Source organism: Cebus imitator, unplaced genomic scaffold, assembly GCF_001604975.1.
Source record: "Cebus imitator isolate Cc_AM_T3 unplaced genomic scaffold, Cebus_imitator-1.0 Scaffold693, whole genome shotgun sequence".
NCBI classification, from domain to species: Eukaryota; Metazoa; Chordata; class Mammalia; order Primates; family Cebidae; genus Cebus; species Cebus imitator.
This window is the reverse complement of record NW_016108008.1, coordinates 562,750-578,850: the sequence shown is the minus strand read 5'-3', so window position 1 is coordinate 578,850 and position 16,101 is coordinate 562,750. Positions and strand designations below refer to the sequence as shown.

The 16,101-nt window shown below is 35.2% G+C and overlaps 1 protein-coding gene across 2 annotated transcripts in view; it reads left to right on the top strand.

The window, feature by feature from the left end:
• PDE4B (phosphodiesterase 4B) overlaps nt 1-16,101 on the top strand; it is a 446,198-nt gene that overhangs the window by 72,671 nt on the left and 357,426 nt on the right. Inside the window, exon 1 of one of the 2 annotated variants that reach the window (XM_017518640.2) lies at nt 12,169-12,921. The exons of the other annotated variant lie outside the window; for it this stretch is intronic. Coding sequence (XP_017374129.1) covers nt 12,686-12,921 — 236 coding nt within the window. The 5' untranslated portion in view covers nt 12,169-12,685. Of the gene's footprint in view, nt 1-12,168; nt 12,922-16,101 lie in introns of those variants that run through there. 2 annotated transcript variants of the gene reach the window in all.

The following is a 16,101-nucleotide window of genomic DNA, read 5'->3' as shown; positions in this document are numbered from 1 at the left end:
GCTTACCATAAATCTCCTTGACAACAAGTTCAGTGTTTTGAATACTGAATCATTTAGAATTTTATACAGATTTACAGGTCTCTCACCTTGGCATCTCATTCCTTTTTTTTATACATGTGAGATTTTAACAGGTAACCTTCAAAAACCCCATAATTATTACTGCTTTAACAAATATTTTTGACTATCCAACTCATTTGTATTTGAAGTGTTTGCCTAATTTTTACTATCATCATCATCATCCATCATCTTCACCTTTCTTCAATATTTATTAAGCTTTGAAAAGCTGTGAAAATCAAGTTCAAAGAACATCTTGATTACTGAAATGAAGGTCGTTATTGGAACTCCCACTCCAGAAAAAAATAAGCGATTTGCAGATTCTTCATCCTCTTTCTAAGGAATATGTAATGTCAGTTAGGTAGTTACCATCCCCAAAACTGCTTGCTCCTCATTTTGCAACAAAAAGAAAGCTCTCGCAGCATATAGTATTCTGTACAGATTGCCTTCCTGCCTTTGGCGAAGCTCCTGTTTCTCCTGTGAATCATTCCTCGGTACACAGTGTTACCATTGTGTTATCTGAAAGAGCGAATCCTGCTGGGTGGTGGTGCAGCTACTCCATTGGGAAGGTCACAAGTTCATGTCTGCTTTGCCTTCTGTCTAGTGAAATGTGTTCCCACTAAGGAATAGAAAATTGCAATATTTTTCTGCTTATGGAAGGTCAGGCTTTCAGTGGTACCCCAGCAGTGTTGGCTAAAAGGCCATCAATAGTGGCGAATTCAAGGCAAGGCTTAACCTTGCCTGTTGTCTATCATTCCATGTGTCTTTTTGCACCTCTTCTAAGTGGCTGAAAAAAATGAATTTGCTTAAGGACTTGGTTGAAGTGACTGCGGATGAAGCAGATGGCCCTTAATAGGACCCCAGAATGAATGCTCTTGCAGTTTAACTAAGTGGCCTTTATCGATTAAGCAGGCATTTATTGAACATCAGCTGTATGCCAGGCACTGCTTTAGGTGCTGGAGTTACTGAGGTAAACGAAACACTAAAGGTTTCTGTTGTTATGGAGCTTTTGTTCTAGTGGAGGTATAAGACAATAGCAATGGCAGAGAGTGAGTCATAGATTAAAGAGGAGATTAAAGCCAGGAAGGTGAGAGGAAGGGCAGGGCTGTTGTTTTACATCGGGTCATTAGGGACAGACTTTCTGAGGAGAAGACACAGACACCTGAAGGAAATGAGAGAGGGAACCATAGAAAGATCTAGAGAAAGAGCTTTCCAGAAAGAGGTAAAAGCAAACAGACCCTGAGGAGTGAGTATGCATGGCCATGAGATGGGGCCACATGTGAATTCAACATTTGTTTGAAATAAGAATATTTTGTTAATAATGATTATATACATCTATATAAAATGCATTTGAAAATATGACATTAAGCACAAAAAGCCATCACCACTTTAAAAAATATGTGTATATAATGAAGGGTATAAAATAATATTTTCTGTCATAAATTTTTTCCCCAGTAGAGCCATCACAGGGTTAAAACAATATGTTTTATACATAATGTACTGTAACTGCTTTTTTAACAACTGAAAATGTACAGAAAATGGTGTTTTGACTGTCTATCTTTAGTCTTCAGCTGTTGCTGTCACGATTCAGAAATTTGGATCTCTGCCTTAAGAAGCACATTTTCTTAGCTGTAAAAAAATCTGATGGAATCTACAACTGTAATCATAGGCTATGATTTTAGAATATAAATCACTTGTTATAAAGGGGGGCGTGTTAGTGTTTCTTTTCTTTTCATTTGATTCTCATTTGTGTTCTCAATATGCTTTACTTTGAGTTTGTTTGTATTTGGATCAAGATAAAATTTTCCTTGACTTCAGTGTGTGGCAAGCAGTGCCCATTTATTTTAATAGATACTGTACCAACCAGATCCCAATGTGTGTCAGGAAATCCAGAGAACTGAACTGAGAAGTGATGCTAGATACAGACAGAAAGGAGGACTTCAAAAATTCCTACATGTTATTTTGGTGACTGGTGTGAAGGGATACTTTATAGTATCTTCTTAAAGCACAGTTACTTTCAGAAAAAATGAGAAAAATTTAAAGAGATTTTAAAAACACAAAGTCATTAAGAATTGGATCTCTTGCCTCTAAAATTTCTAAGTTACCAGAAATAAAATATAATAAATTTATTGGCTATAGGTAATATAGCACAAATCTAATAGTTTAAAATCTCAGGCATGTAAAATGAAAACAGATTACATACCAAAACACTGTTTGTAGCAATGATAGCCATGAGAATTAAGTATCTGACCTGGGAGGCCCCAAAACATCAATCTCAGGAGTATCTATTAGAAGGTAAAAAATCCGGAAGAAGAATCCTAAGATGATATTTCTTATCTTTAATATTTAAGGTAAAAAAGAAAAGGAGGTACATAAGAAAGGTTTCTAGAATTTTAACACATGAAAGACAAATTATATTTTGCATGAAAGACAAATTTTGAGTTGCAAATGAATGAACATGGCAAGGCACATTAAATCAATATACTGTCTTCTCAAACTGGCTCAACAGAAGCACTACAAAGTATGACTGAAAGTGATAGAACTGGGATGAAGTAAAGGAAAACGGTCAGACTTCTGGGGATTCTACAAGCAGGAAATGATTGAACTATCTGATGGGTTGATTGAACTATCTGATGGCTTGATAAAACAGACATCATTATCTTTTAAGAAAAGAGAAGAATGATCCAGAAGGTAGTTTAGAGGCCTGCAGAACTGCTTCTGTCATCATCGGCCCAGAAAGCACAAGCCTGGCGACACTGGGGCCATCTCCTCCTTGGTTCCAGAAAATGGGATCACTTCCTTGGTTTCAGAGGGCAGGTCTGGCCATCAATACTCAGGTCCTAGGAAACTGGTGCCACCACATTCATGGACCCAAAGGACAGAACACTGAGCCAAAGAAGATTGTTCTCAAGCCTCAACATCTAATGGAATTTTTCCTGCTAGGTTTTGGACCTACGATCTATTTCTTCCTTTTGGAATAGGAATGTCTGTCCTATGCCTGTCTCACCATTGTATTTTCAAAGCATATAACTAATTGTCTGGATTTACAGGTTTCCAGATGGAGAAGAACTTTGCCCCAGGATGAATCATACTTCAAGTTTCACTCATTGTTGATTTGGCTGATTTAAATGAGATTTGAGGCTTAGAGTTGATGCTGGAACAATTAAGACTTTTGGAGGTGTTGTGATGGGGTGAATGCATTTTGCATATGACAGACAAGGACATGAATGTTGGGGGTAAGAAGATGGATTTTATGGGTTTGTGTCCTCCTCAAATCATATGTTGAAATTCTAACTCCCAGTATCTCAGAAAGTAACCTATTTTGGAGAAAAGATCTTTACAGAGATTATCAAGTTAAAATGAGGTCATTAAGGTAGGTTCTAATCCAATACGACTAGTGTCTTTATTAAAAAGGGTAATTTGTGCATTGAGACAGGATAAAGGGAAAGCCATGTGAAGAGGCATAGAGGGAAGGCAGCCATCTATAAGCCAAGGAGAAAGGCCTGCAACAGATTATTCCCTCATAACCCTCAGAGGAGCCAATTCTGCTGACACCTTGATTTTGGATGTCTGGCCTCCAGAACAGTGAGACAATGCATTTCTGTTGTTTAAGCCACCCACTCATTTGTACTTTGACCTAGGAAGCCCTAATAATGTAATATACTATTGTGTATGTCAGAGATTCAGACTGTATTATTAAAAAGTGTCTATCCTATTGTATAAGGATAGTTGAAAAAGTATAGTTATTTAGGGTGGAAGAGAAAAGTACTAAAGAAAATATCTTTGCAGGCTATGTGTGACCCAGGAATCCTACTCTTGGGTATTTTCCACAGAGGAATAACAGCTTATATGCACACAAAAAGCCTGTACATGGATGTTTACAGAAGCTCTATTTATAATTGCTCAAAACTAGAAACAGCCCAGTGGGCAAAGGATATGAACAGCTACTTTACAAAAGAAGACATACATGAGGCCAACAAACATATGAAAAAATGTTCATCATCACTGGTCATCAGAGAAATGCAAATCAAAACAACATTGAGATACCATCTCACGCCAGTTAGAATGGCGATCATTAAAAAATCTGGAGACAACAGATGCTGGAGAGGATGTGGAGAGATAGAAACACTTTTGCACTGTTGGTGGGAGTGTAAATTAGTTCAACCATTGTGGAAGACAGTGTGGCGATTCCTCAAGGACCTAGAAATAGAAATTCCATTTGACCCAACAATCCCATTACTGGGTATATATCCAAAGGATTACAAATCGTTCTACTATAAGGACACATGCACACGAATGTTCATTGCAACACTGTTTACAATAGCAAAGACCTGGAACCAACCCAAATGCCCATCGATGATAGACTGGACAGGGAAAATGTGGCACATATACACCATGGAATATTATGCAGCCATCAAAAACGATGAGTTTGTGTCCTTTGTAGGGACATGGATGAACCTGGAAACCATCATTCTCAGCAAACTGGCAGAAGAGCAGAAGATCAAACACCACATGTTCTCACTCATAGGTGGGTGTTGAACAATGAGAACACATGGACACAGGGAGGGGAGCACTACACACTGGGTTCAGTCGGGGGGAAATAGGGGAGGGACGGTGTGGGGTGGGGAGCTGGGGAGAGATAGCAAGGGGAGAGATGCCAGATGTAGGTGATGGGGAGGAAGGCAGCAAATCACACTGCCACCTGTGTGTGGCAACAATACTGTACCTTTGCAACAATCTTGCATGTTCTTCACATGTACCCCAAAACCTAAAATGCAATAAAATAAATAAATGGGAAAAAAATATATGTATATATATATGTGTGTGTGTGTGTGTGTGTTTGTGTGTGTGTGTGTATATATATATATATATATACTCTTTAAAAGTCTTTGCTAGAGCTGTCAGCATGCTTATATATCAAATATCTCAACTCTTTGATTTTACATATGTAATACTTCAGTGTTTTGATAATATGAAGTATTTATATTGAAGTAAATTTGAGTTACTCTAAATTTGAATTCTAGGATTTTATAGCAGGTCTTCACAAATAAAATCATATTTTCTTCATTATAAACTAATAAGCCATCATAATTAATGTTACTGAATTTTTTAAAATTCCTGATATGAACAGATTTAAAATAAACAGACTGTAGTGAACAAACAAATCTTGAAATTATGTGAGCTGATCTTGATCTAGCCTACTATTTTGGAAGCATTTTCTACATTGATATGTATCATGTACCCTTACAAGGCTCAGAGTAGTAAAATATTAATTTGGGAAATTATTGTTTCTGTGAAATAGCTTGCAAATGTCCATTTAAACACATAATGTATCCCTGCATATTATTCTTTTTTTAAAGAGCAATGAAGTGAATTTGATTTAATATTCATGTGTGCTATACTCTATGATCTCTGTAGTATCACAGTTAGCTGGACTTACATAGGCAATTACCTACATTTGAAATTTTAAAGTATAGATAAACACTATGTTATTTTTTTCTTATCTATTTCAGACAAGACTACTGACAAAATAGGAAACAATGAAAAGATAAAATTTCATTTTAGAGAAAGAGCTTTACCCAAATATAACTTTGTTTCCAACAGCTATGTCCCTAATATTTTATTCATTTGAAATCACCCTTTTCGACAATTTTCTGACAGGCTAATATTATCTTTGGGAACTGGAGTACCCTCTTTTAGTGTGGTTTTTACAACACCTACCATGGGAACAGCCTCCCCTTGCGTTTATGTATCTGACTCATCCTTGCTAATATATCTTGATGTTAATAATGACCTAGGGAAGAAAGAGAGGAACTCCCTTAGTATTTTTATTCTATGTAATCTGCCTTCTTAGAATGTGCCTTGTGAAAGAAGCACCTAATTACTCTGCCAAAACCAGAAAGCACTGTAAGGAGAGAGCCTGGCAAGCTTCTCCTACCAGTCTGCCACCTAATGAATAGACAATGTAACACACTGGTATTCTGCTTTTGCACTGCAGCAAGAATGTGAAAAAAAAATAATAATTACGATTAAAAGAACAAAGAAATGTTAGCTAAAATGGTAAACATGGATAAACTGCTGTGATTTTAAAAGTTTCAATTTGGAATTCTCTGTAAGCTCAAGTATAAAAAGGATACTAGCTGTAATCACTTTCAAGACAGTAAGAAAAATCCAGGGCTAATAGCAGGGCATGATTTGAGGCACTAAATTTATTTTTCATTCATATATTTAACTGCTAAATATTAATCAGTTGGAATACACAATGTCAGGCTTTGAAGATACAAAAGTGAATACAATAGTTTATGCCCTTGGAGAGCTCATAGATTAGGCGAGGAGACAAATAAAAAAAAAGTATCATAACATATCACAAAGCATTCTCAGGGAGGCAGCCAATGCTGTTGGAGTAGGGAATTTGAGAAAAATTTTACTGAAGAATTTTCCTTTGAATTTAGCCTTAATGGATGAGACATGATATGCTTGACAAAGATAATGGAGAAATAACACTTCAGACAGTGAAAACTGCATAAAATAATAAATACTCAACACTTTGAAAATGCTACTGCTTAATGCCTATATAACTCTTACTCGAATTTGAGAGAAATAGTTTATTCCATTTTGTTTGATGCCCCTTCCTTTGTCTTATTCTGTACCAAGATCAGCTATTTATTCATTCAATGAATATTTGTTTAAATACCTACTATGTAGCAAATAGTATTTTGGGAGTTGGGATTATAGGATTGAACAAACAAAGTCCTGTTCCTCATGAAACTTAAATTCTAGGGGGAGCAAACAGATAATAATGAAGTTATTAAGTAATATGAACTGTGATAAACAAGCTGTTAGTATTATATGCTGACAAGTACCATGGGAAAAAAATGAAGCAGAATAGGGGAGGTTGATAATTTTAAATAGGGTGATTATAAGGGACTTCATCAAGCAGGTGATATTTGGGCAAATGCTAAAGGAGATGAAGGAACAAACCATGCAGATATACTGGGAAAAAGGAAACTTGAACATTTTCAGTGAACAGAAAGGAAGCCAGTGTGGCTAAAGAAGGACCAGGGGGAGAGTTGAAGATGAAATAAGAGAGGTACCGCAGTTGTGTTTGGGGAAAACTCATGTAGGGACCTCAAGGCCATTGTGTAGACTTTGCTTTTACTCTAGGTGATGAGGTGTTACTGGAGGGCTTTGCATGGACAATTCTTTTTTGAATGGGACCATCTCTAAGAAACATGAATCCATGCTCAGGCATCTAGGATACAAGCCTCTCACCTAGGATTCAGGTGACATTATCAGGTGGTACAGGCTAAAGCTAATCTTTCTGAAGCACCATTTTACTAAAGGTGAATAATTAAATAGCATCATATGCATAAAAGTGAGGTATTCACATCATCTTATAAAGATATCATGCTAAATAACTTTAGACTCAAGGATGCTAAGTAAATGTGAAGATGAACTTCTAGCAATATGACTGGACCACCCTGAAAACATGAATTCCCTCTTCTGTCCCATAAGGTATCCTCTGTTATAAAAAGGTTGGGTAGCATGGGTGCAGTGTAATAAAATGGACACTATAGTTAGAGTGGAAAGCTTGGTTTTGAGTATTGGATCAACTCTTTAAAAGTTATGTAATTTTGTGTCTTGATATTCTTATTTGAAAATGGGTAAAATAATATACATTCCATCTACAAATACTTATTGACTGTCTACTCTGTGCCACACTGTATCCCAAATTCCAGAAATACAGTGCTGAATAAGACTCAGCCCAACCCTAAAGGATTTTATATTTCAAACAGGGAATTTCAACAGTATTTGTCTGAAATATTTATGAGGATCAAATAAAATAATATATTAGAAATGCTTACTGCCATATATGGCACACAATAGGTATGCAAAAAATGTTGAGTTACATCAAAAAGTTGCTAATTTTCTAAGATACCTAGAAGACCATTTTCATTCCATCGAATACTATTTTCTTGTCAATCATGTTAGAATAATTCTCTAGCTTCCTTTTTAAAAACAAAATAGAAAAACTGGGAGAAGTTGCAATTTGGGGTGCTGTAGTTATATATAACAGTATACTTACTATTATATATTGTTGTATAACAGCATACACTGTTGGAAGAGGCATGGTTGTTCAGTGGTGTTCCCTTGTCTTTGACTGAAGGAAGGGATCTTGTATAGCTTTATTTGAATAAAGTCTAATAGTTGTGTGTTGTTTTAGAAAAAGGAAACTAGCTAGCGAAATAAATAAAGACATGATCAACAATAATTCAACTTCATTAATACTGATAGTCTTGAATCTGTTATTCTTTTAAAGTTTTTTTTTAAAGTTTTTGAATTATCTTTTTTAAAAAAGCTTCTGAATTAATTGTCTTTTTTAAAAAAGCTTCTGAATTAATTATCTTCTCAAATATCCATCTTTGTATTTGTAGAAAGTGGGAACCATGTTATTTTGGGTTCAATGTTGTGCTTGGTATAATATTATTGTATGCAAACTGCAGTTCTGTGCATTTTATAATAGTTGAAATACTTTCATTTTATAATAGTTGAAAAGTAGTCACTCATTAGAAAATTTATTCCAGGTCAACTTTTAAAGTTTAAAGGATATTGAATTTAAAAAGAATGTAATTATTTTCATCCAAAATAGTTGTATTACAAGGATGTTGAATTTTAAAAGCATTTTAAAACAAAGTTATTATAGTGTCACTATAAATTTATAATATTTTTGGCTGGAATTAATTGACCTTTCTTTTCAATTCAATAAAAATCAAAATGTTTTCAATTTTTTTTACAATATTTGTGATCATAAGTAATGTATTATTTAATTGCTATTGACCATATAACTATTCAAATCCTTCAATGGTATTTTATTATGATAAATTATTGATTCTTATTGCATTGACAGGATATGAATACTAGAAATTTCATTATTTAAAACTGAGACAGGCTGGGCATAGTGGCTGACATCTGTAATCTCAGCATTTTGGGAGGCCAAGGCAGGTGAATTACTTGAGGCCAGGAGTTCAAAACCAGCCTCGCCTATGTAGCGAAACCCTACCTCTACTAAGAATACAAAAAATTAGCCAGGCATGGTGGCAGGCACCTGTAATCTCCTACTGAGGTAGGAGAATCACTTGAACCCAGAGGGAGAGGTTGCAGTGAGCCTTGAGGTGTCACTGCACTCCAGCGGGGGTGACACAGCAAGACTCTGTCTGAAAAATAAAATAAAATAAAATGTAATTGAGTTATAAAAATAAATAAAACTGAGACATACCTTTAATTTGAATTCTCGAATAATTCTCAGGTGTCTGTACATTGATAAATTAATTGAGAATTACCCATTTCTCCTTTTGAGATGCCAAGGCTAAGGATTATACATGAACAGAAAGGTTTTCATTTTATCCATTAGTTCCTTCCTAGGCACTTGACAGGGCACATAGATTCTATCACATAGACTCTATTTGCTTTTTCTTTTGTTCTCCTGGTTGTCTCTCTCAAATAGTATTCTTTGCTGAAATATAGCATGGGACTTTTTACTGTGCTTATGTTTACTTTTTCTTAGATAGCATCGCCTATCTCCTATCTTGTAGACTCATCTTTGATTTCAATATTTGGCAAAGCATCTCACTTTTTTATTTTTTAGCAGTTTGACTCTAAAAACAAACTTTTATGCATTTGCCTTAAACATTTTTTTTCAGAAATAAGTAATTCAGACTTTCAAACAGTCTGATTATCTTTTAAGTTTTATATTTCAATTGACTCTCTTTGGTATTCCTAATATTCTTTCTAGAGTAGGTAGAGGTAACAGACTTTACATGTTTTTGTGAACTTCACATCTTAGGATGGTTCTCAAAATTTCTTTAATTGGGACCTTGCCTGTCATAGTAAGTAAATTGAAAAGAGTGACGTGGAATACCACATGATGTCACATATATTGGCAATAAGAATTGGAAAGTAATTATAAATGCATTATTGTACTGCTTTAGGTAGGTTTATGTCAACATTTTCTTATCTAAACTCTTGTTCACATAAAGCTAAATCTGGATTGTGAGATTTGCTGTAATATTTTTAGGAAGAAATTTCTAAAATGCTTACTATATTTTGGCAGTTTTGAAAAGTAAATATGAGAAATATCTTTTGTAACTTCAAATTGCTATTTTATTTTTTGCTAATACATCACTCTGAATAATGGCAAAATCACATATTTTCATCTCCCAATTTTAAGTCATATTATTGCTGGAGGAAAGTCCCAGCTTTGTTTTCATAATTCAGCAAATAATGGGTAGCATAGCCATATTTTCTCCTGTCTAATAATCTGTCTTCTCAAATAGGGCAGTTAAAATATCTTTAAATATTAAAAAATACATTAGAGCCTACCTGAACAAAATTACCACTTTGTAATTGAATCAAAGAACATTCAACTGGGCATCAAAAAACCTGAGTTTTAGTTTTAGCTCTAACATTATTTGCTAATGTGACTTTAGGAAAGTTGCTTAAATTCTCTGGCTCTGCTACCTTGTCTTTCAAATGAGGAGCTGAACAAGGTGATTACCAGGATTCAGTGCAAGTTCTAAGATTCCATGACTGTGCTTTTATTCATAATATATTTTAGTTAATTATTAAAATGTTGTTGTGCTTTCCAGAGTAGTACCTATGAATCAGTACTTTAAACTCTTCCTATAATGTTTGAACCCCTTTCCCAAGGGCTGGCATGGGTCTTACTTGTTCCTACACGTAGGAGTTGGTCTGCTCGTATTTAGTCCTTTAGATATTTAGCACATTTTAAACAGAATATCTGACACAGATGAATATTTTAATTTTTGAGACAGAGACTCACTCTGTCACCAAGGCTGGAGTGCTGCAGCATGATCTTGGCTCACTGCAACCTTCGCCTGCTAGGTTCAAACGATTCTCATGTCTCAGCCTCCTGAGTAGCTGGGATTACAGGTATGTGCCACCACACCCGGCTAATTTTTGTATTTTTTTTAGGAGAGAGGGGGCTTCACATGTTGGCAAGACTGGTCTCAAACTCCTGCCCTCAGCTGATCTGCCTGCCTCGGCCTCCCAAAGTGTTGGGATTACAAGCATGAGCCACTGCACCCAGCCCAAATGATTTTATAAGGGTAGAAGACTTCACATCTTAGTGGGAGAATGAAACATCTCCCTTTTTCACTTAAATCTTACAGAGAATCATTTTTTGTGTGTCATTCTTGCTGATGAGCCCTAGTTCTGCTTTGTCAAATTTATTTGAGATCAGGCTGGCCCTTGTGGCAATCATTGCTGGTATAGACTTTTCATAACATCCAGAAACTTCAAGCACCACTATATTCTTTCTACTTCCACATGTGCCTTTTAAAGTATAGAAGCTGTATTCTAACATGTATCTGAATATCAGGTTACAGTGATCTACTTTTGGACTTGAGGCATTTTTTGGACTCCCCTGCCCATAGGTCTCACTTGCATTTCTGTGAACAAAGAGCACACACACTCTCAAATGTATATGCCCACACACAAGTATACAATATCTTGTACACATACCTGCACACACACAAACACATGCATAGTGCTTGACTTTGGACTCTGCGCTTTAACTGAGAGTATTCATTCTTCCTGGTTGTTACCTTCATTCCAGTTTTGGTGAGCTTTGCTGTCAAAGTGGCTGTGCGTCTAATACAGAGTAGCTGCTGTTGGCAACCCATGAACAATGAGCTTAAACAGAAAAATGAAGGTAATGTTTATTGGAATAAAGATTGGGCATTAAATTCCTTGGGGGCATGAACCAAATCCAATGTTTTCCTGTTCGCTGACATTTTTTATATTGATGCCGTTTTGGATCTTCTAGAGAAGGGAGGGGCAAAAAAAAAAAAAAAAGAACTTCAGCAAATCAGCTCTTTCTTTCAAAAATGGAATTCAGAGGCTATTTTAGCTAGCTTTTTTTTTGACAATCCCGTATTTAATCAGTTTTTACTGTGATAAAGACAGCCTCACAAATTTTGTGGAAGTCTAAAGCGATGAAGGGTGTTGTTAAGGGGGAAACAGAGTGCAGTTGTTTAAATAATCCTGGGCCAATAGCATTTGGTAGGTGGAGTTACTGTTGTGTGCATTACAGAGCAAGATAATTCTGAATGAAGACTTTAAACATTACACATGCTGGACGGTTTCTAGGTCGGCTCTTTGTGCACACAAAACAAGTGACTAGGTTTTACTTACTATCCATTAGTGAATGCAGCTTGTTTGATAAGTTTTTTTAGAAAAAAAACATGTAAAGGATTTATCAGAAGCCCTTATGAATATTTCATGAGTTGATATATTCAGCTGAATGAATTCAGTGAGTGTCAGTGTGTAGCTTGCAGACAAACCTCATCCACAAGGAGGCTACTGACATTGGAAGCACTTTGGCGCATTTTCAGAGGCAAAGCCAGCCTGATAAAGCTCCTTGTGACAGCCTGACTTGCCATTCTTCGAGTATGCTGCTCTTGCTCTGAGAAGCTCATACATTGGAGTCACAGCTTCGTAAATTAAACTAGAAATAGTTTGCAGACTTATCAGTCTTCTAACCTGCAGCAGTGTCTCTGCTATGTTTGAGATTTTTGTTTTGGATGGTGAAAGCTAGCACTCCTTACAAGACATGACAGCAAAAGATTCTTCAAAGGAACTTACTGCTTCTGAACCTGAGGTTTGCATAAAGACTTTCAAGGAGCAAATGCATTTAGAACTTGAGATTCCGAGATTACCAGGAAACAGACCTACATCTCCTAAAATTTCTCCACGCAGTTCACCAAGGAACTCACCATGCTTTTTCAGAAAGTTGCTGGTGAATAAAAGCATTCGGCAGCGTCGGCGCTTCACTGTGGCTCATACATGGTAAGACGAGACTTGGAGGTATCTACAGTGCTTTTCAGATTCTTTCATTAGCACTAGTGATCTAGCAATGTAGAAAATGGAACATTTTAGTTTTGTTCCTAATACATACCACAAGTGTGACATAAATAGAGACCAGGTCAGCTGAAGAATACATAAATGTACTGTGTGCTAAATTGTCATTGTGCTACTAGCTATTTCCACATAAAATATGCTTTTAACTGCAGAGTCTTTAAAATTGCTGCTTATCAGAATACATAGCTAATTCTAGGTAAGTAGAGTAATAAATGAATTTTTAAAGTCAGTTTTTTCTTTCATCTCTGTTGAGGTCGTAGGTGACTTTTTTGTTTTGTGATTGTTGGTGATTTAAACAAAATAATTTTGGGACATGAATAAGTCTTTTATTCTTAGTTCTAATTTATTTTTAAGATAATGTATGAAGTCAAACTTAATTTATTGTGCCACCATGTTTATAGTGCATAAACCAGTGAGATTTTGATAATTTTTGACTGATCTTTACACTACTTAAGGAAAGGGAAAACTAAGTTCCTACTTTTGAAATTGCATGGTTACTTTATGATTCCAAAATGCTGTTATTTCTAAGAGCCTCTTTTCTTTAAAAAAAGAAAAAAAGTACCTTAACATTTATAGATATTTTTGTAGTGCCCAGCAAATAAATTTAAGAATGCTCTGTAAAACTTGCACTGAGCCTGCCACCTTTAATACATATGTTTACAAGGTATATAAATATAGTAGGGTAACTTCCTTAAACAGTATAATGATGAAATATAAGGAAAAAACAAAACAAAATTAAATCACTTTTATTATAAAAGACAGGCCACTTCAGATTTTTTGGAGAATATGTTTTCTTTCAGATTAAGGTACCTTTAAAAATTAGGTAGCTGTACCTTAGTTTTATCTAGCGGGGACCGTAGCAATAATGGGAGCCTGTACATCTTAAAGGCAATTCTAATACAGTGATTTTGTGACTACATGCTGGACTGCCAATCAACATTATAAACTGTGGCGATCTGATTTTTAAAAATTAATATTCACTTGAGTTATTTTCTACTTGTCTAAAATGTTTGCCTGCTTAATCTACTGCATAGTGCATTGGCAAATTAAAGTTATGCCTAGAAAGATATAGCTTGCCTTTGATGGATACGACATGCTTAGCCAACACATACTTTGCCTGGCACATATGATGTGCTTATTCTTGCTTTCTGACAATGGACTGTTCATATAATGGCTTTATTGCAGAATTTCTTTGTTAATCTTCTCGATGTATTAAATCATGTTAATTGTAATCTCGTATTTGCAGAATACATGTGGTTAGTCTTTCATAGCCTACCAATGGTGGTAACATTTGTAGAAAGGGAAGGTTTACGGATAAAGATGTACTGATTTGAAGAAGTCCTCTCTTTTGTGCTTTATCCCACCCCTAACATGTGTGTATTTTCATATAGTTTGCTAAGTAGTATAACTGAATAGGGAAGATATATATATATATATATAAACATACTCTTTGTTAGGAAAATAATATATGTAGGCTATATATGATTAATAGATGCATATGTTTTCTTACTTGAGTAAATATTAAATCACTAGTTTGATCAAAAGGATATTTTTTATTTTTATTTATTTATTTATTTTTTTTTTGAGACGGAGTTTCACTCTTGTTACCCAGGCTGGAGTGCAATGGCGCGATCTCGGCTCACCGCAACCTCCGCCTCCTGGGCTCAGGCAATTCTCCTGCCTCAGCCTCCTGAGTAGCTGGGATTACAGGCACGCGCCACCATGCCCAGCTAATTTTTTTTGTATTTTTAGTAGAGACGGGGTTTCACCATGTTGACCGGGATGGTCTCGATCTCCTGACCTCGTGATCCACCCGCCTCGGCCTCCCAAAGTGCTGGGATTACAGGCTTGAGCCACCGCGCCCGGCCAAAAGGATATTTTTTAGATAATAATAAGTCTTCCTAAACCCTATGTAATATTTTTCTTAATACAGAGTTTTGGTTCTGAATACAATAGTGTGACCTTTCTTTTTCTTATAATAGATTTTTGATTTGCTAGGAACACAGAGCTATAAATATTGGAGTTTTTTACTTTTCCAAAAAACCCAAATTTTAAAATAATTAAAGGACTAGTTTTACTCATGCATTATACAAATTTTCTTGCAGCAAGTTGTAAAAGGAACAATTAAATGATATCTGAGGTTACCTATGCTAATAAGATGATTTTCTTAATTGAGTTAAAACAAAATTTTACAATTGCCAAAAAAGAAAACATAGGACTTTGATATAATGCTCTCTAATATAGATTAAAATAATCCATTAATCATTAAACTTATAAAATAACTTTAGTTATGACTATGATTCATTTTCACCCTTTATTCCAACTCACACATTCCCCTTCTGATGTTTCTCAGTAAAACTATATCACAGTTTGTTTTCAGCTCATGATTAAGTCTTTATTTATATTTATTTGTATTGTTTTATCTGAATATATGCTTAACATTTTCCAAATTTATTTTCATAAAACATGCAATGAAAATCTCTTTCTGGAAAATAGACATATATCTTACGTATTTTCATGATTTTTTTCAAATCTTAAGAATTTTGCCTTTTCCAGGGGAACCCCAATAAAGGCTCTGGCCTAATGCTTAATGCTTTCCCCTTGCTTCACATTTTTGTCTCTTGAGCACCCTAAGGTCTCTCCAATGAGTATATGTGGTTCTTTATGGGCTGCCATATCTGCTGTCTCTAAGACTTGTGAGTGCAATAAACTTTTCTTTCTTGAGTCTCCAAAAAATTTTATGTGCTTTTTTACATTAGATGAAATGGTTACGTGAGGAAATAAGAGCATAAATACTTTATTTTTGCTTCTTTGTCATAGTGAAATGTAACCAGTTTTTCACGATCAACTATTGGCATTTTCCAAAGCATGCACTTAAGTTAGAAATTCCAAGATATGCACTTAGAAGTCTCTAAAAACATGTTATTACTTTACAGTAGACAGTAGGCTTCTTTTAAGAAGATTGGATTGTTTTGATTCCAGCGTTGAAATTAAAGTAATTTTCATGATGAAGCTAAACAATGCAGAGGATGCAGTTTATATGCAAACCCACTGAACAGTTTTTATTTGTAGATTTCATATTTTAGTCATATGAATGTGAAGTTCTGG